Source organism: Gekko japonicus, unplaced genomic scaffold (assembly GCF_001447785.1).
Source record: "Gekko japonicus isolate JY-2015 unplaced genomic scaffold, Gekko_japonicus_V1.1 scaffold1209, whole genome shotgun sequence".
NCBI lineage: Eukaryota > Metazoa > Chordata > Lepidosauria > Squamata > Gekkonidae > Gekko > Gekko japonicus.
The window spans coordinates 400,609-423,219 of record NW_015162516.1 but is presented as its reverse complement, the minus strand read 5'-3'; the positions used below and the strand labels follow the sequence as shown (position 1 = coordinate 423,219).

The following is a 22,611-nucleotide window of genomic DNA, read 5'->3' as shown; positions in this document are numbered from 1 at the left end:
TTTTCAAATCAAACCAGGAAGAACCGAGCGTGGCGTTACTGGAATCGGCGCTAAATCCCGCTTCCGTCATGGATCCAGAAGTACCGGTAAGACCATTGACATCGACGGCTCCGGTGTCGAAGTCCTCGTCCAACATCGTCCAGTCAACATCGAAGCGTCCGGCACCGACGGCGCAGTCTTCAGCTTCCACTCCCGTGAAAAAGAAGGAGAAATCGGGTAAAGAGCACAAGTCTGCCAAAAAGGGTTCCTCTAAGGCCCTAAAGGCGGCGAAGTCTGGAAAAGTCGCTGGTCCTGCACCGGGTAATGCCCCTAAGGTGTCCCCCGCTCCAACAACAGTATCGGCATCAGAGGCTCCAGTTGCTCCGCCGATACTGACCATCCAGCTGTTGGACTCTCCAATACACCAGCTAGATCATGACACGCTGGTCGATATGCGTCCTTTCTCCGACATCGATAATGTCAAGATCCTCAGTCGTCCCCTGGGCATGGATCGCTCTCCCTCTGCTCAGTCATCAACAGTCTCAGAGTTCCTTGCCGATATCGACCCAGGTCAGCATCGACAGATCCCTCCAAACACTCAATGTCATCCTCTCCGTCTGTTTGCCGAGGATCGGCCTCTCAATATCGATGATCAGGCTAATAGGGGCCCCTCACGGAGATGAGATGCTACACTGTCTCCCAGACGCTCCCGTTCTAGGAGTAGATCCCCACGAGTCTTCCTGCCCCCACCACCTCCTGCTCTTTCCTGGGATCACTGCCAACTACGTTATCTCTATGAGGCTTAGTCACCTGCATCCATGCCATGGTTGACTCCAGCAGATTACTCTGATTAGGATCATTACTCTGCTCACAGATCACGGTCACCCCATAGATCGAGGCCCTCAGCATCTCTTTCCCGTCCTCCGGATCATCCATCTGATGACCCTCCTCGACATCGACCAGATCAGTATCGTCCTCCCAGTCCCCCTATCCCACCGTCAACAGATCCAACCAGTAAGATCAAAACCACTCCGGTACAATTACCAGAGCCTGATTCCTCTGACTCTGCGGATGAGGATTCTGATACGGGGGCTTCAGATGTACACAGCTCCCCTGACCAGCCTTCTCCGAACCAGGCAGTAGCCGATGACCAACCTATATCTCCATCTGAAAACTTAACTTCCTACGGAGCCCTTGTGAAAAGAATGGCCCACTCCCTTGGCCTTTCAGTCGTACAACCACAACCACAGGTTACAGATGCCGTTTTCGATGTGGTACAACTAGATACATCGACGGCTATAGCACTACCCATGTACACGGTCCTGTTACAGGCAGCTAAAGCTCCATGGGATAAACCGTCATTGGCTCCAGTGTCCACACGTTGTATGGACCATATGTATAGAGTCCAAGAAACAGGAGCAAAATTCTTATTTGCCCATCCTCAACCAAATTCAATGGTAGTTACTTCCTCATCCAAGTCAAAGAGAACCCATTCTGCCCCTTCAGACAGGGAGAGCAGAAAGCTAGATGCATTCGGATGACGTTTCTACTCTACTGGAGCACTAGGGGTGAAGACCACCAACTACTTAGCGTGTATGAGTAGATACCAATACACTTTGTGGGAGAGGCTCTCCGAGCTCTTGGCAAACCTTCCAGAAGATAAGCGTCAGGCAGCCCGCATCATCCAAAAAGAGGGCATGGTGCTGGCAAAACAACAAATTAATACCTCTAAACATGCCCTAGACACCTGCTCAAGGACAATGGTTTCAGTCATAGCTCTCCGAAGACACCAATGTACAGCCAGATACTAGATCATACTTAGAAGACCTCTCCTTCGATGGCCTTGGTCTGTTTAATAGTACCACAGACACCATATTACAAGATATGAATAAAAGTTAAAAGCTTCTCGTGCGCTGGGCGTTTCTTCATCCACGAGGCAGCAATACCGGCCTCGTCCCTGGTCTAGACCCTGGCGAAACATACCCCAAACTGTCAGTCTCCTGACCGGCAATGGAGGCCATGTACATCCTCTGGAGGCCAGAAGTCCACATTTCAGAAACCTAGATTTGGATCGGGACAACAATCCTCCCGCAGTAAGCAGGCAAGGTCCGCCAAGCAGGGTTTTTGACTTCCATGTCTTCCAGTCACATCCAACCCGTCTAACCCCCTTCCTCCAAACTTGGCACCTCATCAGCACAAACAAATGGGTGCTGTCCATCTTGACCCAGGGTTACCGCATAGAATTTATTCAGAACCCCATTACTCCTGTCTTTGTCTCCACACCCCCTTCTCCAGCCCTTATGGAAGAAGTGTCCGTCCTTCTGCACAAGGGAGCCATTGAGCCGGTGCCACTGCATCTACAGGGCAGGTTTTCTATTCCCGCTATTTCACCATTCCAAAGCGGGATGGAGGCGTTCGAGCAGTCTGTCTACGGGCGCTAAACTGCTTTGTGAGCTACCACCGCTTCTGCATGGTGTCCTTGCAGCAGATTCTGCCACTTCTCCAGAAGAATGTCTGGATGGCCACCCTTGACCTCCAGGATGCATAGTTCCACCTCACCATCCACCCGTCCCACTGCCAATACCTACGCTTTGCAATTGGTCAACATCACTACCAATATGCAGCTCTGCCATTCGGCCTTTCGAGTGCACCGAGAGTCTTCACAAAGACGATGGTGGTGGTCGCAGCCTTCCTTCATCTCAAGGGTATCTCCATCTACCCATACATCGATGATTGGCTCTTGGTTGCGACTTCCAGGGACACCCTAGTCTCAAACATCAACGAGACGCTAACCCTCCTGGGACACTTGGGTCTGCAAGTAAATCTGGAGAAGTCTCAACTTCAACCAGTCCAGAAAATACACTACATCGGTGCACTACTGGACTCCACAAATTGCACAGCCTACCTGCTACAAAACAGAGCCACTGACATCGTCAATCTAGCCACTGTCATGCATATTCGGCCTTCACTGACAACCTTCCAAATACAAAGGCTACTCGGCCTCATGGCTGCTACTACATCAGTCCTGGTTTTTGCCAAGTTGAGAATGCGCCACCTGCAACTCTGGTTTATCCACAATTTCAAACCAGAGCGAGACACACACTCAACCCACCTATCCCCGCTTGTCAAAGTACGGGACTCTTTACTTTGGTGGACTGCCCCTTCCAACCTTTTCCAAGGAGCACCCTTCCATTCCCCATCACCCCAAATTACTCTGACTACAGATGCCTCTCTCTCGGGCTGGGGCGCTCTCTACTTGGGGCTGCCTTTGTCCCAAGTCCGGAAACTGCAGCTAGTGCAGAATGTGGCAGCTAGGCTGCTGATGGGTCTCTGTAGGTGAGACCATATCTGGCCTGTGCTGAAGGCGCAGCACTGGCTGCCAATAGCGTACCGGATTCGCTTCAAAGTGCTGGTTCTTACCTTTAAAGCCCTCTATGGCCAGGGTCTGGCATACCTGAGGGACCGCCTTTCCCATATGTTCCCCCAAGGGCACTACGGTCAGGGGCCCAACATCTTTTGGTTACCCCAGGTCCCAGGGACGTCAAACTCGCTGTGACCAGGGCCAGGGCCTTTTCGGTGGCGGCTCCTACCTGGTGGAATGAGCTCCCGGAGGAGATCCGGGCCCTGAGGGACCTTGTGCAGTACCGCAGGGCCTGCAAGACGGAGCTCTTCCGCCAGTCTTTCGAGTAGGAGCCGCCGCCGCCACTGTACTACCACTGCACCGCTACCGCAAAGAGCGGGGATGTCATCGGGGTGCATGATGGCCCTGGGCAGAAGATCGGAAGGCAGCATCGTCCTGGAACCTGCTTCGTTGTTCTGGGTCCATCTTCCAGAACTCATCTTGGAACTATGAACTTTCAGAGCACCAGCACTTTATTATAATTTTGTATTGTTTTGTCCTGCTTTTAACTGTTTTATCATGGCTTTGTGCCCTTATTGTTAGCAACCCTGAGCCCGTTGGAGAGGGCGGGATATAAATTTGAATAATAAATAAATAAATAAATTGTGGGACTTTGTGTTGGAGGCAGATGGGACACACAGAAACAGAACCGGCACATCAATTTTCTGGAACTGCTTGCGATACGGTTCGCTATCACCAGTTTCCTGCCCCTGATCAAGAGGAAGTGTGTCACAGTCCTCACGGACAATACTACTGCCCTCAGCTACGTAAGCAAGCAAGGGGGCACTGTCTCCCAACTCCTCTGCGACCTTGCCCTTTGGTTATGGGATTTCTGCATCGCCCACAACGTCTTCCTAGTCGCCATGCACATCCCGGGGCACATGAATGTGCAGGCGGACCACCTGAGTCAGGCACAACTCAGTCTGCACGAGTGGGAAATGAATCCGACTTACCTTCTTCCACTCTCCCGCAAGTGGGGGTTCCCCCAGATAGATGTTTTCGCCACCAGGGCGATCAAAAAGTGTCCTCTGTTCTGCAGCCGAGGTGGCAGGGACCCGCAGTCTTTAGGGGACGTTCTTCTCTACCCGTGGTCCAGAGAATTTATCTTCCTATTCCCTCCACTGCCTCTACTTCTGAGAGTGGTCCGCAAAATCATCAGCAACAGAGCGGACTGCATCCTCATAACCTCGTGGTGGCCGAGGCAACCATGGTTCTCAACCATCCTCGATCTGTCAGCGGGGGTCTACCACCAATTTCCTCCAGTACAAGACCTTCTGTTCCTAACCGATTCCCCTCTCCTATACCACGACGTCTATACGAAAATCTTATCATTACAAGTGGCTAAGGTTTGTTCCTCCTTGGGTAAGGATGCCCCTCAAGCCTCCTCCACAGGTCTCGAGAAGGTTTTTGAACTCCTACCTACAGACTACCATGTTCAAGTTGAAGGATGCACACTGTTCTCGTATCCCCTTTCTAAACGTTTTTTGAAGGGACTGTTGCACCTTTACCCTCCCATCAAAAGTCCTGTCGTCCTAGAAATGCTGGAAAGGATGTGGACAAACTGCAGACTTCCTCCACTGTTGGTGGTCTTGCCCAGGCATCCAAATATTCTGGTCTATCATTCTGACTCAAATTAGGACTATTACAAACCTTGACTTACCTGCTTTCCCAGAAACAGTTCTTCTAGATGTTCTTCCAGATGCCTGTGAAAGGAAAACACAAAAAAGGTTAATCTCAACATTATTGGCTATTGCCAGAATAACAATCGCTCAAAAATGGAAAAGAAATACCTTACCCACCTTATATGACTGGCAAAATAATTTATGGGAACATTTCGTATACGGGAAAGCGACCCGACATCAACCACAAAATGATTCAACAACCTTCCAGGCAACCTGGTTCTCCGTGGTTTCATATTTAGCTGGAGCTGACATCATTCCCAAAACAGAATACCTTAAAAACCTATTACATTTCTAGACTGCAAAATAACCCCAGTGTCATTTCAAATAGACTAAATGTATTTTTTACATAGTCATTTATTAATGATATTTGTTGTATATCCTCTTGTTTATTCTATCAAACCGTGTTGGTTTATCGTCAACCTGAATTATAATGTATTTGTTATAATGTATTTGTTTAGTGAAAATAATAAAAAAAGTTTGATTCAAAAAAAAAAAAAAAGTCCTGTCGTCCCCTGGGACCTTCCCCTGGTCCTTCGCCAACTCACCAGGAAACCCTTTGAGCCGCTCGCAACTTGCGACATGAAATCCCTGTCCTGGAAAACAGCCTTTCTTGTGGTTGTCACTTCAGCAAGGCGAGTTGGAGAAATACTGGCTTTCAGACATGACACTCCTTACTTGTCATTTTTGCCGGACGGCGTCCACCTTGTACCTGACATCTCGTTCCTGCCAAAGATACTGTCAGAATTTCACCTACAGGCAGAGGTCTTCCTCCCCGATTTCTTCCCTGCTCCGACATCCCCAGAGAAGAGACTGTTACGTTGGATACAAAGCGTGTGCTTCTGTTCTACCTAAACAGAACCCGCCCAACGAGACGTAACTGTCAACTGTTCGTCTCCTGTGCACCAGCAAAGCTGGGAACTTGCATCACGGCTCAGCGTTTGTCAAGGTGGATTGTAAGTGTCATCCTCCTCTGCTATCTTATCGCTAAGCAGCCATTGCCTGGCCCTATCAGGGCTCATTCAACCCGAGCTGTTGCAGCCTCAACTGCCTTCCTCCAGGGAGTTCCCTTAATGGACATTTGCAGAGCCGCTATGTGGGCTACGCCTATTACGTTCATAAGGCACTACGCCCTAGATGTCCGAAAGAACTCTCGTACCAACAAGGGATGTCACATCTTATCCTCGGCTTCGCAGTAATGACCTGCCAGCACCCTCCTCCAGGTAGGCCACTGCTCGCTAATCTCCCATGGGTATGAAGCACAGAGACCACGTCGAAGATAAACAGGTTGCTTACCTGTAACTGGTGGTCTTTGAGTGGTCATCTGTGTATTCACACCACCTGCCCTCCTTCCCCGCTGCTGTCAGCTTCTACATTTTCCATAGGGGTTGATTCGTGGTGGTTTGAAGGTACTGGTGAGATGTCCGCGCCCACCCCTCTGGGCATGCATGGTGGGGTTCCTGCGCATGCCCGAGGTCTGGGCGCGAAAATCCGTTAAGAGCTTGCTACAATACCGATCGATCTAGTGCAGGCGCACTGTATCCCATGGGTGTGAATGCACAGATGACTACTCGAAGATCACCAGTTACAGGTAAGCAACCTGTATTTCTTGTGGGGTGGCTGTCGTTTGATCAATAAAAAAATACAGTCCTAGTTAATAACATGAGAAGAAATACAAATGAGTTACATACAATTAAAATAAAATTATATCTGTCTGATTCATTGGCATTCTAATAAAAAAAACTTTCTAGGTCCATCACGCTTTATATGATTTCAGTAGGGACTGATATAGCAGAGAAGCTTTAGTTTAAATCAGAGGTCCACACCCTTTTTGAGCCTGCAGGCTCCTTTGGAATTCTGACACAGCATGGTGGGCATAGCCACAAAATGGCTGCTGCGGAAGGCAGAGCCAGCCACAAAACGGCTGCTGCGGAAGGCAGAGCCAGCCACAAAACGGCTGCTGCGGAAGGCAGAGCCAGCCACAAAACGGCTGCTGCGGAAGGCAGAGCCAGCCACAAAACGGCTGCTGCGGAAGGCAGAGCCAGCCACAAAACGGCTGCTGCGGAAGGCAGAGCCAGCCACAAAACGGCTGCTGCGGAAGGCAGAGCCAGCCACAAAACGGCTGCTGCGGAAGGCAGAGCCAGCCACAAAACGGCTGCTGCGGAAGGCAGAGCCAGCCACAAAACGGCTGCTGCGGAAGGCAGAGCCAGCCACAAAACGGCTGCTGCGGAAGGCAGAGCCAGCCACAAAACGGCTGCTGCGGAAGGCAGAGCCAGCCACAAAACGGCTGCTGCGGAAGGCAGAGCCAGCCACAAAACGGCTGCTGCGGAAGGCAGAGCCAGCCACAAAACGGCTGCTGCGGAAGGCAGAGCCAGCCACAAAACGGCTGCTGCGGAAGGCAGAGCCAGCCACAAAACGGCTGCTGCGGAAGGCAGAGCCAGCCACAAAACGGCTGCTGCGGAAGGCAGAGCCAGCCACAAAACGGCTGCTGCGGAAGGCAGAGCCAGCCACAAAACGGCTGCTGCGGAAGGCAGAGCCAGCCACAAAACGGCTGCTGCGGAAGGCAGAGCCAGCCACAAAACGGCTGCTGCGGAAGGCAGAGCCAGCCACAAAACGGCTGCTGCGGAAGGCAGAGCCAGCCACAAAACGGCTGCTGCGGAAGGCAGAGCCAGCCACAAAACGGCTGCTGCGGAAGGCAGAGCCAGCCACAAAACGGCTGCTGCGGAAGGCAGAGCCAGCCACAAAACGGCTGCTGCGGAAGGCAGAGCCAGCCACAAAACGGCTGCTGCGGAAGGCAGAGCCAGCCACAAAACGGCTGCTGCGGAAGGCAGAGCCAGCCACAAAACGGCTGCTGCGGAAGGCAGAGCCAGCCACAAAACGGCTGCTGCGGAAGGCAGAGCCAGCCACAAAACGGCTGCTGCGGAAGGCAGAGCCAGCCACAAAACGGCTGCTGCGGAAGGCAGAGCCAGCCACAAAATGGCTGCTGTAGCTCACCTTCTCTCACTCACCCAACCGTCACTCACTCAGCTTACCTTCACTCACTCACTCAACCTTCACTCACACAACCTTGTGCTGTGGTGGCAGCTGCTCCCAAAGCAGTGTTTTTAAAAATCCGCACAGCCAATCAAACGTCCAGTGGCCGGGCAAAAGCCCAACCTGGCCCACCCTGCCCACCTTCTAAAAACACTTGGTGGGCACCAGGGAAAGTGTTGATGGACGCCATGGCACCCACGGGCAGCATGTGGAGTAAATGATGGTGTAAATGATGGCCCAGTTTCTTACAGGTTGTAGTGGGGAAGCCATATTTACATATCTGATTTATTATTAGCCGCTGGGAAAGTACACAAAATGGCACACAAGATAAACGCAATCAATAAAGAAGTGAGCCAGTGACTCACAAAAGCTCATCGCCAGTGTTCCCTCTAAGCTGAGTTAGTGTGAGCTAGCTCACAGTTTTTTAGCCTCTGGCTCACACATTTTTGTCTTAGCTCAGGAAGGCTGGCTCCAGAGCAAACTAATTCATGCAGTAGTCAAATTACCTGCTCACAACTTTAATGCCAGCAGCTCACAAAGTAGCGTTTTTGCTCACAAGACTCCATAGCTTAGAGGGAACATTGCTCATCGCCTGCCACAAAATGTGTTAGCCTTTAAGGTGCTACTGGTTTCTTGCTCTTTTTTTTTACAATTAATGACTAAAGCATCACAGCGGTTAAGTATCTAGCAGTGCTATCCTATCCTATGCAGAGTTTTGTTGAATCCACTAAAGTCAGTGAAGGGTTATAACTCTGCTTGGCGTTTCATTGTAAGATTGTTAAAGTGTGGCACTTCAGAAAACAGCCACTAATATGAGGTTCTTTGTAAGGATGAATAGAGTGTTGAGCCATGTTGAGGATAGGTGTGCTGATGCCAATGCCTAGATGTGGTTGTTCTTTCAGTATTCACAGGATTACTTTGTATATACTGTTGTATGTCCCACAGATGTGTCTCTGTTTCTGCTCTTTTGACCAATAAGGCAGCGGAACTCTTTTTGAGGACTAAAGGCAGGGCCTAGCCAAAGTCTGTCGTTCCACTGGGAGTCATTGAAATCAAGGGGGTTTAAATGTCATTATCTTTGGCTGAATGTTGCCTTTAACTTCTGTACTGCAAGACGTTCCGTGTTGTTTTGTCTCCTATTCTGACCGATCATCCATTTCTTCTCTCTTTTTTAAATGGGTCCTCCTTTTATGTGTTTTGGCATGCGTTTGGTTTTGGCTCCTGTATCTTAACGTTTTTCTTTGTTTCTATATCCTGTTCTATCGCCTGGGCTCAAAGCAGCTTGCACCGATTTTTCTAAATGAATTCCTGTCTTTGAAGGGCTAACAGTTCTAATAGTCTGTGGGGTCAGAGTATACGGGGCTGGATGGGAACCACATGTAATGGTGAAGGTGTTTGGAGGGGATGTTGATGGGTCTTCACTCCCAGGTCTGGAGATGTGCCTCCTCTCTAGCAGCAGCAGCAGCAGCAGCAGCAGCACAAACTCTCACGGCATCCCTCCGGAGGAGAAGCTGTAGAGGGGGATGGGGCGGGTGGGGACCAGAGCTGAACCGTGGGCGTGGTGCTGGTGGCATCTCTGGAGCTCTTTAGATCAGATCAACTTTTCTTACAGTTTTGCATTTTTCTCCAGTGCCCACCCCCAGTGTGAAGGATGCCCTTAAGACTGATCCGGAAACTCCAACTGGTCCAGAATGCGACGGCGTCGGTCCTGTTGGGAACACCACAGACCGCACATATTCAGCCTGTGCTGCACCAGCTGCACTGGCTCTTAGTAGAGTACCGGATCATGCAGGGCTTTCTTTGTAGAAAAAGCCCAGCAGGAACTCATTAGCATAATAGGCCACACACCCCTGACAGTGCAGCTCATTGGCTTATTAGGCCACACCCCATGCCTTCTCTTGGCTTGCCCAAGCTGGGGAAGGCACGGGGAGGCATTTAAATGTCTCTCCGATCCTTCGAGGGCCCCCCCCCCCGGTCTGCCTGCCTCAGAGTCGCCGGAGTGGTGGTGGTGTCGCTCTCCAGGCCTTCCCTCTGTAGCCACGCACGCAGAGGTTTTGGCTGTAGTGGGCGTGGCCAACTCAGAAGCTAGCTGGAACTCTGTTCCTGTGCGTTCCTGCCCCAAAATAGCCCTGGGGTCATGTTCAAGGTTTTGGTACTGACCTTTAAGGCCATGAGCGGTCTGGGACCCACGTATCTGTGGGACCGCCTCCTCTTGTGTATCCCCCAAAGAGCTTTACACTCTGCTGAGCACAGTTTGCTGGTGATCCCTATCTCTAAAGATGTCTGCATGTCCTCAACCAGAGCCAGGGCTTTTTCAGCCCTGGCTCTCTGCCAAGTAACACCTGCGTGCCCTGTGGGACCTTATACAGTCCTGCAGGGCATGTAAGGCAGAGATGTTCTGCCGGGCCTTTGTTTGAGGACAGCAATGGGTACCATCTCACCTGGTACTCCCTCCCCCTTCCCCACTCTGGTTTCCTGCTTATTGAGATGCTGTAATGCATATTGTAAATGGGGGCCATGGTGACTCAGAGGTTAAGACGCTGAGCTGCAGACCGGAAGGTCTGTAGTTCGGCAGTTCAAGACCCAAGTGCCGCGTGACGGAGTGAGCTCCCGTCTCCGGCCCCAGCTCCTGCCAACCTAGCAGTTCGAAAGCAAGAAATTGCAGGTAGACAAATAGGTACCACTTCAGTGGGAAGTTAACAGTGTTCCGTGCGCCTCAGCATTTAGTCATGCCGGCCACATGACCACGGAAACGTCTTCAGACAGTGCTGGCTCTTCAGCTTGGAAACGGAGATGAGCACTGTCCCCTAGAGTCAGATTCGACTGGCTTTCAAGCAAGGGAAACCTTTACCTGTACTAATGCATATTGTATGTTTACAGTATTTTGGCACCATTGTGATGTTATTTTAACTCCTGGATTTTAAATTGTATAGTTTTGTTGGTAACTGCCCTGAGCTCTGTGAATTCAGAGCAGGTCGGTATATAAATCCAAATGATAAAATAAATTTAAAAATACAGCAACAAGGTCCTGAACAGCTGAATCCCATATGCTTCAAACAGTCATCTCCCTTATTCTCTAGGTGGCTCATAGGATCAGTTGAGAATGCCACTTTGACAATACAATCTTTGCACCAGGCTTGATCAGCAAGAACATGCGTTGACATTCTCACTGACTGCTCTTGAGCGACCAAACTCCCTTCCTCTGGAATATCTGAAACAACCTCATGTTTAGCCCATCTCAGTAGTGTCTACTCTGGCAGCAGCTTTCCAAGGTCTTGAGCAAAAGCATTTCCTAGCCCCGCAGTCTGATCTCCTTTGAACCAGAGATGCAGACATTGGACTTAGAACCTTTGGCACACACAAGGTGGGTTCCCTACTTAGTTGCGCTGTGACCTCTGTCTGTAGTTGTAGCTGACCAGCCCAACTGGAATCCTCAATGTTGGGAGAAGAAGAAGAAAAAATCATAGATGGATGTTTTGTAAATGGATCCATATTGATAAATTCTTTGCTCCTTTCTTAGGATAAGCAAATTTACACTTCAGGCATCTAAAAGACATTTTGCATTTAGAAACAAAAGTGTGGAGGAAAGGGTATTTTAAAAGATCGACTTTACTCGCCTGTTCATTTGCATTTGGCAAGTTTGTATACATTCTGGTCCAAATCAAATAGTGTTCCTCTTTGCCGCAGTCCTTCTTTTGTGACTTGTAGCTGGATGTTTCATTCATTCTCAGTTCAGTGAGGCTTGCTTCCTAGTATGTTAACCTTAAGATGTCTTCTAATTGAATGCCTGGAAATAATAATTATAACATTTGGAAAAGAAAAAGCAGGATGGCCTGATTTTGTTTTTAAGGCATTCCCACTACATTTTCCCTCCCTCCGAGCATCTAGGAATCAGTTTTGACTTGCATCCTTATCAGTACAGTTTCTTCTATAGCCTTTGGACCCACAAAGGTGCTGTGTGTTTGTCCAGCGACCAAAGCTTTCATGTGCCACAACTGTAATCTCTGATCAATAGCATATATGCGTGTCTCCCCCCCCCTTTTTTTTTTTGCTATCTGAAAGTAGGGGTAAAGACTGAGGTTCCAGCTAGCAGATGACTTTATAGATCACAGATGTTTAGGAAAGGTTCAGATTGGGTTCAGCAACCGAGCCATTAAACAGGACGCTTAGGACAGTGCCGCGTTGTGCAGCCAGACAGAAAGCATGGTGTGTCGAAGAAAAGCCAAGGGCAGTATATTTGTCAGATGTTCTTATTCATTATTTTAAATAGTTTTCTGGACATCAAAAGCGAGAGTGTCCTGTAATGTGTCTCTGGACTTGGCTCGTTTGTTAATGGAAAAATAAAATGTTTTTAGAGTTCTATTTAAATTTCAGCCTAACTCTTGGCAAGCTGTTGTGCTCCCCTCATATATCATGAGTTGCATATGCCAGGGCCTTCTATTAGCATCCCCTGGAGTAAGACAAAATATTCTTTGTAGGAAGCAGTTTGCTGATTATTGGTTGACGGGGCCTACTAAGAACTATTCTTTAAAAAAATTCTTCAAAGTACACAGTGCAAAACATTTCTTACCCTGTTTGTCTGTATAGTTTCTTTTCTCACTATCTTTTTCGAGTCAGGAGTTTCTGTGTGTCGCTGGTTTTAATTTAATTTAGCCAAACAACTAATTGAAAGTGTTTTTGGTGTTTATCCTTGTTATAGGTTTGAATATTGATGGCCGTAGCTTAAAGGAACAGAAAAGCAATGCAACCAGTTCAGAAGCTAGTTTTTCATCTCGAGAAAAAAGAAGCCCTTTGTCAAGGTAAAGTCATTAAAGCACTGAATAGTTTGAACTCGGTGGAGAAAAAAAAATGCCTCTAGAAAATGAATGGCACTCTGGCGACAATATTTTGATCCAAGGGCTAAAGGGTTGAGATTTGTGTTTCTCTAAAACAACAACTTAAAATTTCGTACACCTCAGAAAATATTTGCACTAAAGCCAAGGTATTGTTTTGCAGCTGTTGTCGACTCAATTGACATCTCAGTGAACCACAAATTAGCGTGTACAGCTGCTCTCAGTAGGACTACTTAGAGACCAGACAATGGAAGTTGTCAGGAAAAGGGCAGACGTAAAACATAAAGTCTTGAAGAAATAAAGTGGTGTGTCGTCTTCTGGATGTAGTTGAGATGTAAATGAGCTTCAAGCTCAATACCTATTTTTGTGCCCTCTAAAGAAGTATTTGATACTAGATTATTTGTTACTTTCTCCTTTGTATTTCGAATTGAGAGCATTTAATTAATGTCCTTGCTTTTTCCTAAAAGGGTGCAATTTATCTCTGTTGGGGGGGGGGGGTAGACTACATGGAATCCTTTTTAGTTCTTTGAGTAATGTTTTTTGTTACATTTTTTTCCTGTTAGCAGGAATCAAATTACTATTAATGAAGCGATAGCAGAAAATGAAACGCAGTAAACAATCATGGCATTTTAAATTGGCTTTAGATGGCTACATAATAATTGCCAAAGCACTTCCTTGGCTTGGTTCTGATTATGTGGTGGATACTTGGAACTCATATTTATGAAGCTTGATTTGTGTGTGGTGGGGATGGTGGTTATATAGTTAGCATTATTCACAAGGATGTTATATTGTATCTTTTAATGTTCTTAGAACTTCCAATGGTGACATGCCGATTTCCTGAACAAACGAGCAAGAAATAAAATTTGTGAATAGTCATGTATTTTATAATTGATGTGGGGAAAGTTTGATTGGAAAGTAAAGTGTATCTGTTAAAATCCCATTTTATTAAGATGATGAACTATATCTGGTGCCTTGAAATTAAAAATAGCCTTTAGCTATTATTTGTAACCATTTGCCTGGATTTGACCTTCATTTGCGTTAATGGAAGAATTGACCCTTGATAATCCCAAAACCACAGTTCTTATATTTTATACAGAAAGCACAGGCATATATGTAAACACTGCAGCTATTTTTTAAAAAGGAATGTTCTGGAAGGTAGCGGTCTGCATTATAATATGAACTGGCAATTTCTAGTATTTCTGGAAATGCAGCTTATATCATTCAAATTCTGTAGCACTGTGATTATTTTTGAAATCCCATATGCGTGGCAGATAGATTTTTTTTGGGAAGTATTTGCTGCAGCAGATGATTTTGTGCCCTCAGGCTATTGGGAACAAATACTTCTCATAGTGTAGTATGAATTTTTCTTAAACGAATAGTGTGCATTATAGCTTCTGAATAACTTGGGAACAAAATACCTTTTTTAAACAAAATTGTTAAATAGCACTTGCTGCTTTACACTTGACATCTGTCTTAGAAAGCACAGTGTAAGAATAAAGTGTAAAAGGATGGGAAATGGCGCAGGTGCTTATTTGCAATTGGGACATGGTAAAATTTCTTACAAGCTGATGTCTAAGGATTCCACTTATTGCAGTCACTTCTTGCGCTTTATTGCTTTTACAAGTGGTCTTGAAACCCAGTACTTGAAAATAAACATAACAGTCTAGTACCACCGTGGTACTTTTAATTCCTCCCCCTTTGCAATATTTAGTCACTGAGCTCATGAGTGACCTCGAAAAATACCATGATGGACCTAAATAAAAAAAAATGGCTTCCTCTGATGTCCTACAGACAATAATTATGATGTGCTAGTTAAGTCCAAACTACAGCTGAGGGATTTTACTTTAAAGCAGGGGCTTGGGCGCAAAAATGCATTTATAGCTCTTTGTCTGGCACCTCATTATGCGTGGGCCTGATTCATTAAGTAATTGGTTTGCAGTTGTTTACATGAGTATTAAGGCTTTCTATTCAGCAGTCTTTGAGAGATACATTGTGCAAATGTTGCATGTTATGAATGCAGAATGAGGGGCAGCGGACGAGTCCTATTGGCTGAACACTGCGCTCTGTTGAAAAGCAAGAGAAAAGAGATTGGGTGCTGCTTTGCATAGCAATGACTTTCTTAATAAGCTTTACAGATTAATACACACAAGCTATAAAAGATGCAAAGAGATACTCTTAGCACATTAACCATGCTCATTTCACTATTATGGCACTGGAGACGGGAAGAATTGAATGCTTTCATATTCGGGTGGTGGGGGTTCCCCCCCCCTCCTTCCAGTGCAACTTCAGTGCATGAGACTTAATAGAATCCAATGTTTATTGTATTATAAATCATGGGGGAAGTAGGCAGACCCGCAACAGTTTATTATTAAAGATTCTTTCAATGTAAATCTTTTTCCGCCATTGTGTCTCCTACAGCAAAATCATTTTGTGGTTGAGTGGGGATGAAAGGCATAATGTACGAAGGAGTGAGTCTTAATAGGAAGCTGCTCCCTGACTGAAGGCCACTTGTTCCCTTTTGTCTGGAGGTGCATGCCACCGCTGCCTCTCCTCCAGCAGATATCACCCCGTCGGACCTCCCCCCGCAAAATCATTTTCCTCCCGATATTTCTGCAATTTAATACAGAGACAGTGTTTAAATGGAGACCTTAACTTTTTAACTGGAGCGTCATACAGTGTCGACAAACAGAATGTGTTTAAAGGAATTAAATGGTTTGGAGGAAAGGGGCGCACCCTTAGTTGTGTCTTAATTTCTAAACGGACGGCCGTTGGTGCGATGTGTGTGGCATTTTGTAGTTCTGTAGCAATATAGTCAACCAGTGGAGGTCAGTAGCATTCTAGTGTTACAGTTTTGGGCAAGATGTAGTTTCTTTCTTAGGGTTCTTCTTTTCTGGGGTGGGGGTGGGTTTGCTGCATTTCGGAATTATCGATGTGTGAAGCTAAACTGGAGAGCAAAAAGTTGGTCTATTTCACTGTATGTTCGCTGTCAGTTTTAAGCTTAAATTTTAGAAATAATCCATTAAGTTCATTTTTAAAATTTGCTCACTAGGCAGAAACTAATTCTTAAAATGTTTTATTTGCTGAAATGTTTCATTAGTGATCAGCGACCGTTCTTTTCTGTCAATGGCTTTTAATTGTAACGTGTTAAGTAATCTATATAATGAATGTGCTTCTGGTAAACTGCTGTGGCGCCTTCTTTGCAGAGAGCCAAAATGGCCATTGGGGGTCACTGTTTCTTTGCTAAATTACCACTGCTTTAATTTTTAGACTCTAGCAGAAGCCAGTTTAATTTACTTCTGATGTAAATTGCTTAATAAGCATTGTGGTGCCTTAGTTCATCTTTCATTTTAACAGCATGTTGGAGTTGCATAACAGATGTGACATACCACAAAACATAGGAATCAGTTTTTAAATTAGTATTTTTCTTTGTTACATGTGATCCCAAGCTATGGCCCTGTATTTGTTTAAAATATTTTATAAGGCTTTTTCAATAAGTTCACAAGGCCAGTTTACAAAAATAAAACCAGAACAAAGCCGCAGCTTAAAAAAATCAGCTAATAACAAATCAGCAAAAGTGTAGTAAAAGAGGTAACTGGCAAAGCAAATTGGAAAAGGAAGGGTTTTTAACCTACTTGAAAAATGGAAAAAATAGCTTAAAACCATTTTCTTTCTTTTCTTTTCTTACAATTTTTAATAGATACTTTAACCAAAATGGAAATTTACACAGCATTTACTCAAACATCTTTGACAATGGACAAAATAATTCAAACTTCAGTGGAACCAATATAACTACTTAACAACAACTGGAATATTGTTTATTAATCTTAAAACGATCTCATATGACATTATCATCATAATTATTTTAACTAACCATTGGGGGGGAAGAGAAGGGACATCTGTCGAGTCCTCAAAAATTTCTTTCTTTTTTTCCTTTTTTTCTTTTCTTTGGAGAGGCGAATGGGAAGGGGGCGGGGCCCAGGTGGGTGGGGCCTGGGGTGCTGGAGAGAGGGCGGGGCCGGTGCGGTTTGCGGGTGTGTCGGCGGTTGATTTTTTAAAAAGTAGCTCCTTCGTGTAGCTTAAAACCATTTCCCAGAGGAAGCGTTTCACAATTTGGGAGCCTCAACAGGAGAGATCCTGCTTCTTGTGGAGGTCAGTCTTGGTTCCATGTAAGATTGATGTGAAACAAGGCCTTAACAAGCAGCGGGGCTCAGCTGGGAGGAGCTTTCCCTGAGATGCTAAGGACCCCCAAGCTGTTTATTTTTATTTACACAGACAAAACAAATGCCAAAACCCAGGCATAACAAAATGAAACCATCTGATAACCTCATATGCAATATAAGAGATGATACCATCATGTTATAGTGATGTTCCAACCCCACCCCCCAAACCAAACCAAAACAAAGAAAATATATAAACCAATACAAGAAAAATCATGAACAGATAAAAAGGAAGGAGAAAATGGGAGTGGAGGGTGCTTCCATCCAAGTTGGCTGAGATTTTATATAATTTTCATTAATTCCATTTCTGAGAAGAGGATACTAATTATAACTATTCAATGCCTTAGTCAGATTTTCAGGTAAGGGTCTCCATTAATGAGCTATTGTCTGGGAATTCCATTAAATCCATTAGAAAACTATTCCAAATTTTCTTAAAATCATCTTTTTTCCCCCTCCCCTGAACTAATCTAATCTTAATCTAGTGTGCCACCTATCCAAGGAAATCCCTTCAGCATTCTTCTAACATTGAGCAATAAGCATCCTAGCGGCAACTAAAAGAAAGTTGATAAGTTTACATTGGGAATTTTCATTGATAAATAAGTCGAGCAGGGCTAGTTCAATAGTAAGGTTTTATTTGTTCCCAGGTTATTTTAGCAATCTCTGCAAATATTGATTTCCAAAAATATTTGCTATAAATGGACAAGACCCCCACATATGAATAAACCCCAGGTTGTTCAGGGCTTTAAAAGTAAACACAAGCACCTTGAATTGAGCCAAGAGACTAATTGCCAGCCTGTATAGATGTATCAGAACAGGTGAAATATGAGCATGCTGGATTAATCGTCTCGGTAAGCAAACAGTAGCATTTTGCACTGGATTAATTTACCTTTAGAAACGTCAGGCATTTATTTCTGAAATGTGTTTCAGCTTAATAGAGAGCTATTTCCAAAGTCCTTGGATGCCTGCTTCAAATAGCCAACTAGAATTCGATCCTGAGCTTCCTTTTTAGCTTCCCCCCGACCCCTGCTTTGGCTCCAGAGCTGTAGTTGCCAAAGTTCCTTTAGTCCAACGATCCCCAATGTGTGGTGCCTGTGGGGACCATGGCACACAGCAGTGTTCCCTCTAAGCTGAGTTAGTGTGAGCTAGCTCACAGTTTTTTAGCCTACGGCTCACACATTTTTGTCTTTGCTCAGGAAGGATGGCTCCAGAGCAAACTAATTTATGCAGTAGCCAAATTGCTTGCTCACAACTTTAATGCCAGTAGCTCACAAGGAAGAATTTTTGCTCACAGGACTCCCCAGCTTAGAGGGAACATTGGAATACAGTGCTGCACTATCTGTTTCCTACTCCCCACCTGCTTCTTGTCCAAAGTAAAAAGCCAGTAAAAAGTGATCCTTCTATGTCTGTGTAGCAGAAGGTGCTTGAAAAGATTCCAGGAGGTACCATCTTAGGGTCTACCCTTGAGAAACAGGTGCCTTTGCGGTAGGAGGATGCCTGGCTTGGAACTGGCCAACATCTTGTAATTGCCTCCATGGTAGACATTTTCTGGTGGTTCCACACTAGTCTTCCTCAGAATTTCGCAAAGTTCCCCACAGGCTCAACAAGGTTGAGGATCCCTGATCTAAGTCCCTCCTTGGGTCCCTTCTTTCCTACACACACACCCCTCTCCTTCCTCTGCATATTTCCCTCAGGCTTCCCTTTCTCCACTCATTCTTTCCGGTCAGTTATGAACGGTAAACGAGACTGGCTGTTTTTGCTGTAACTGCCCTAATGTTACACTGGTGTGTTCTGTCTGACTTAATGCCCCTCCCCCAAGCAACATTGGGTTAATAATACTGACTTAGTCTACAGGACTGGTTTTCTGGATTACAAGAAGATAATGTACATGAAGCACTTCCGTATTCCAAGTGCTGTAGCCGGCCATTTCCACCACTTATAGCAATGATTTACCTTGTGTTGTTGAGCTTAATAATCAATGTCTGGTGTGAAAAATATATCTTCCCTTTGTTTGTCCTGAACCTGCCACCAACTTCATTTGATGACTCTGAAATCTATCACATGTGTCATAGTAAGAATGTAACCTCTCTCTCTTTGCATTCCACACAGCATTCACAGCCTTCCTAAGTCTTGGTCCTTAATTGTCGTTTTTTCTTAACTAAAAAGCCTCAGATCCTCTATCCTCCCTTCAAAGGATCGGCAGGATTTCCTTTCACAAAAGCTGTACTGATTCTTTTCGGCAAGGCCAAAGTTCTAGATAATGGTGTGCCTTCCACCAGTTTTCCTGGGGACAGATTATTCGGGACAAGTCCTTTGCGCACCCTGGTCAATTTCAGTACAGTTGTGAAAAACCACTTGTTACATGGATGGCTCTCTGGTCCAGTGTTCCCTCTAAGCTGAGTTAGTGTGAGGTAGCTCACAGTTTTTTAGCCTCCGGCTCACACATTTTTGTCTCAGCTCAAGAAGGATGGCTCCAGAGCCAATTAACTTATGCAATAGCCAAATAGTTTGCCTACAACTTTAATGCCAGTAACTCACAAAGTAGGATTTTTGCTTACAAGACTCCACAGCTTAGAGCAGTGGTGGCGAACCTATGGCACGGGTGCCAGAGGTGGCACTCAGAGCCCTCTCTGTGGGCACGCGTGCCATCGCCCCAGCCAGGCCCACGCCACTATTAAAGTATTGAATTCTCTGCCAAATAATTTTAAGTAAATGAATGCATTTGGGATTGCTTTCCTTACTTTGTTTGGATCATCTTAAGTAAATGTATGAGTTGTTTTTTCTAAAGTAAAACCTCAGTATTCAGGTTAGATTGCTGTGTTGGCACTTTGCGATAAATAAGTGGGTTTTGGGTCGCAGTTCGAGCACTCGGTCTCTAAAAGGTTCGCCCATCACTGGCTTAGAGGGAGCATTGCTCTGGTCTTCTAGCGGTGATTGTGGATGCTCACCAGGATCTAGCGCAGCAAAAACAGCTATTTTACTTGTGCACAGGGCTTGCACTGTGCCCTTCCAAGAACGAGGCCTCTTGAACTGTGCTCCTAAGACAGGAGGGCCTGTGGTCAGAAATTCTGCCCCTTGCTGCTCAAACACAGTCAGTCAGGGGCGTGTGACCCATTATTAATACTGCTAATGGATCCCAAAGCACTGAACTGTTTAGCGTCTCCTTGTAGAGAAAGTGCTCCATCCCCTTGGTTCAAGGGCAGCCACACTGATGAACATGAGTGTAATGATTCCTTGTTTTAGAGTGTGTGTGTCTTTAAATGTTTCGTTGGAGTGCAGTGATAGCAGAGTAGAGTGATTGAGGGAGACAAGTGTGGTGTGATTGGAGGATGAGAGTGTGGGAGGAGTTTTTGAAGTGAATCTGTGTGGGTGTGGCAGTTAGTCAGATATAGAAAAGTCAGTTAGAAAAATCAGTTGGAGTGATCCAGTTAGTGAATCTGAGAGAGAGTGAGATGACTCAGTTCTGTGTGGAGATTTAAAAAATTCAAATTATATGTCTTTACAAGTTTAAGTGTGGAAGAGATATGAGAAGAGTCTGTGAGACTCCAAAGTTATAAAAGAGAAATAATACAAAGAGCTTTGCCAGTGTGGCTGCCTAGTGAAAGAGTGATTCCTGTCAGAGAGGGATCTTATGATCAAAAGACTGTGTGTGATACCTTGCCAGTTTATTTTTCCAGTTTCTCTTCCCCATAACAGTTACAGTTAACCAGCAACTCATTTTTGTTCCAAAATTCAATAAATCATATTTTGTTTAAGTTTAACCTAGAATCCTTCCTCAGGGCCACAGAGACCTCTGAAAAGCCCAGACTCTGAAAAGCCCACTTTACCAACAGCTAATGAGAGAAGATTTGGAATTTGTTTAAATTCCTGGTGGCAGCAGAAACAATCCTGTTTGTGAACACAAAGTATAATTTAAAGTGAAAAAACAGTCCTCCCCAAATAAGAGGACGCCACAACGAGCATCCACCATACAAGGAAAGGCTGAATAATTACATTCTCCCCCTAAGCTCAAAAGCCACATGCTAATGAGAGAGATAATAGAAGGTTATAAAAGTATGCATTGTGTGGGGAAGGTCTTTTTCTCCTCATGATGCTAGAACTCTTGATTATGTAATGAAGTTCATTGGTTGTAAGATCAGGACAGAAAGGAAGTACTCCTTGCTTTTTCCTCTTGCCACAAGACTTAGTAATGGCAACTAGATGGTTTTAAAGGGGACTAGACAAAATTCATGGTGTGTAGGTCTACCAACATCTCTGGCAAACAGCTGTCGATAGACCTGCCCTCCATGAATTTGTTTCGTCTCCATCCTTAGATGGCCATGTGCAGCCTCCATACTCAGAAGCAGTGAGCCCCTGAGTATCAGCTGCAGGGGAGGCAGCAGCAGGGATGGCCATTGCCTTCATGCTCTGCTTGTGGGGTTTCCAGAAGCATCTAGTTGGGCACCGTGGGAAAACATAAGAACATAAGAACATAAGAGATGCCAATGTTGGATCAGGCCAAAGGCCCATCCAGTCCAACACTCTGTATCCCACAGTGGCCAGAAATACCAGTGCCATCAGGAGGTCCACCAGTGGGGCCAGGACATTAGAAGCCCTCCCACTGTTGACCCCCCCCAAGGACCAAGATGACAGAGCATCACTTGCCCCAGAGTCCCTATCTATACCTTGTGGCTAATAGCCACTGATGGACCTCTGCTCCATATGCTTATCTAATTCCCTTTTGAAGCCGCCCATGCTTGTAGCTGCCACCACTTCCTGTGGCAGTGAATTCCAAGTGTTAATCACTCTTTGGGTGAAGAAGTACTTCCTTTTATCCGTTCTAACCCGACCGCTCAGCAATTTCATGGAGTGCCCACGGGTTCTTGTATTGTGAGAAAGGGAGAAAAGTACCTCTTTCTCTACCTGCTCTTTCCCATGCATAATCTTATAAACCTCAATCATGTCACCCCTCAGTCGTCGTTTCTCCAAGCTAAAGAGCCCTAAGCGCCTTAACCGTTCCTCATAGGGAAAGTGTTCCAACCCTTTTATCATTCGAGTTGCTCTTTTCTGCACTTTTTCCAAAGCTATAATATCCTTTTTAAGGTGTGGTGACCAGAATTGCACACAGTATTCCAGATGAGGTCGCACCATTGATTTATATAGCGGCATTATGATATTGGCTGATCTGTTTACAATACCCTTCCTAATAATCCCCAGCATAGCATTGGCCTTCTTTATTGCAGTCACACACTGTCTCGACATTTTCAGTGAGTTATCTACTACAACTCCAAGATCTCTCTCTTGATCTGTCTCTGCCAGTTCAGACCCCATCAACGTGTATTTATAGTTAGGATTTTTGGCTCCAATGTGCATCACCTTGCACTTGGCCACATTGAACCCCATTTGCCATGTTGACGCCCACTCGCCCAACTTTGACAGATCCCTTTGGAGTGCCTCACAATCCTCACTGGTTTTCACCACCCTGAACAACTTCG

The 22,611-nt window shown here is 45.7% G+C and overlaps 1 protein-coding gene across 1 annotated transcript in view; it reads left to right on the top strand.

The window, feature by feature from the left end:
* Positions 1-22,611, top strand: part of KIZ (kizuna centrosomal protein) — a 133,821-nt gene that overhangs the window by 90,866 nt on the left and 20,344 nt on the right. The window contains exon 11 of the mRNA XM_015406210.1: positions 12,791-12,890. Within this exon, the coding sequence (XP_015261696.1) occupies positions 12,791-12,890 (100 nt within the window). The remainder of the gene's footprint in view (positions 1-12,790; positions 12,891-22,611) is intronic.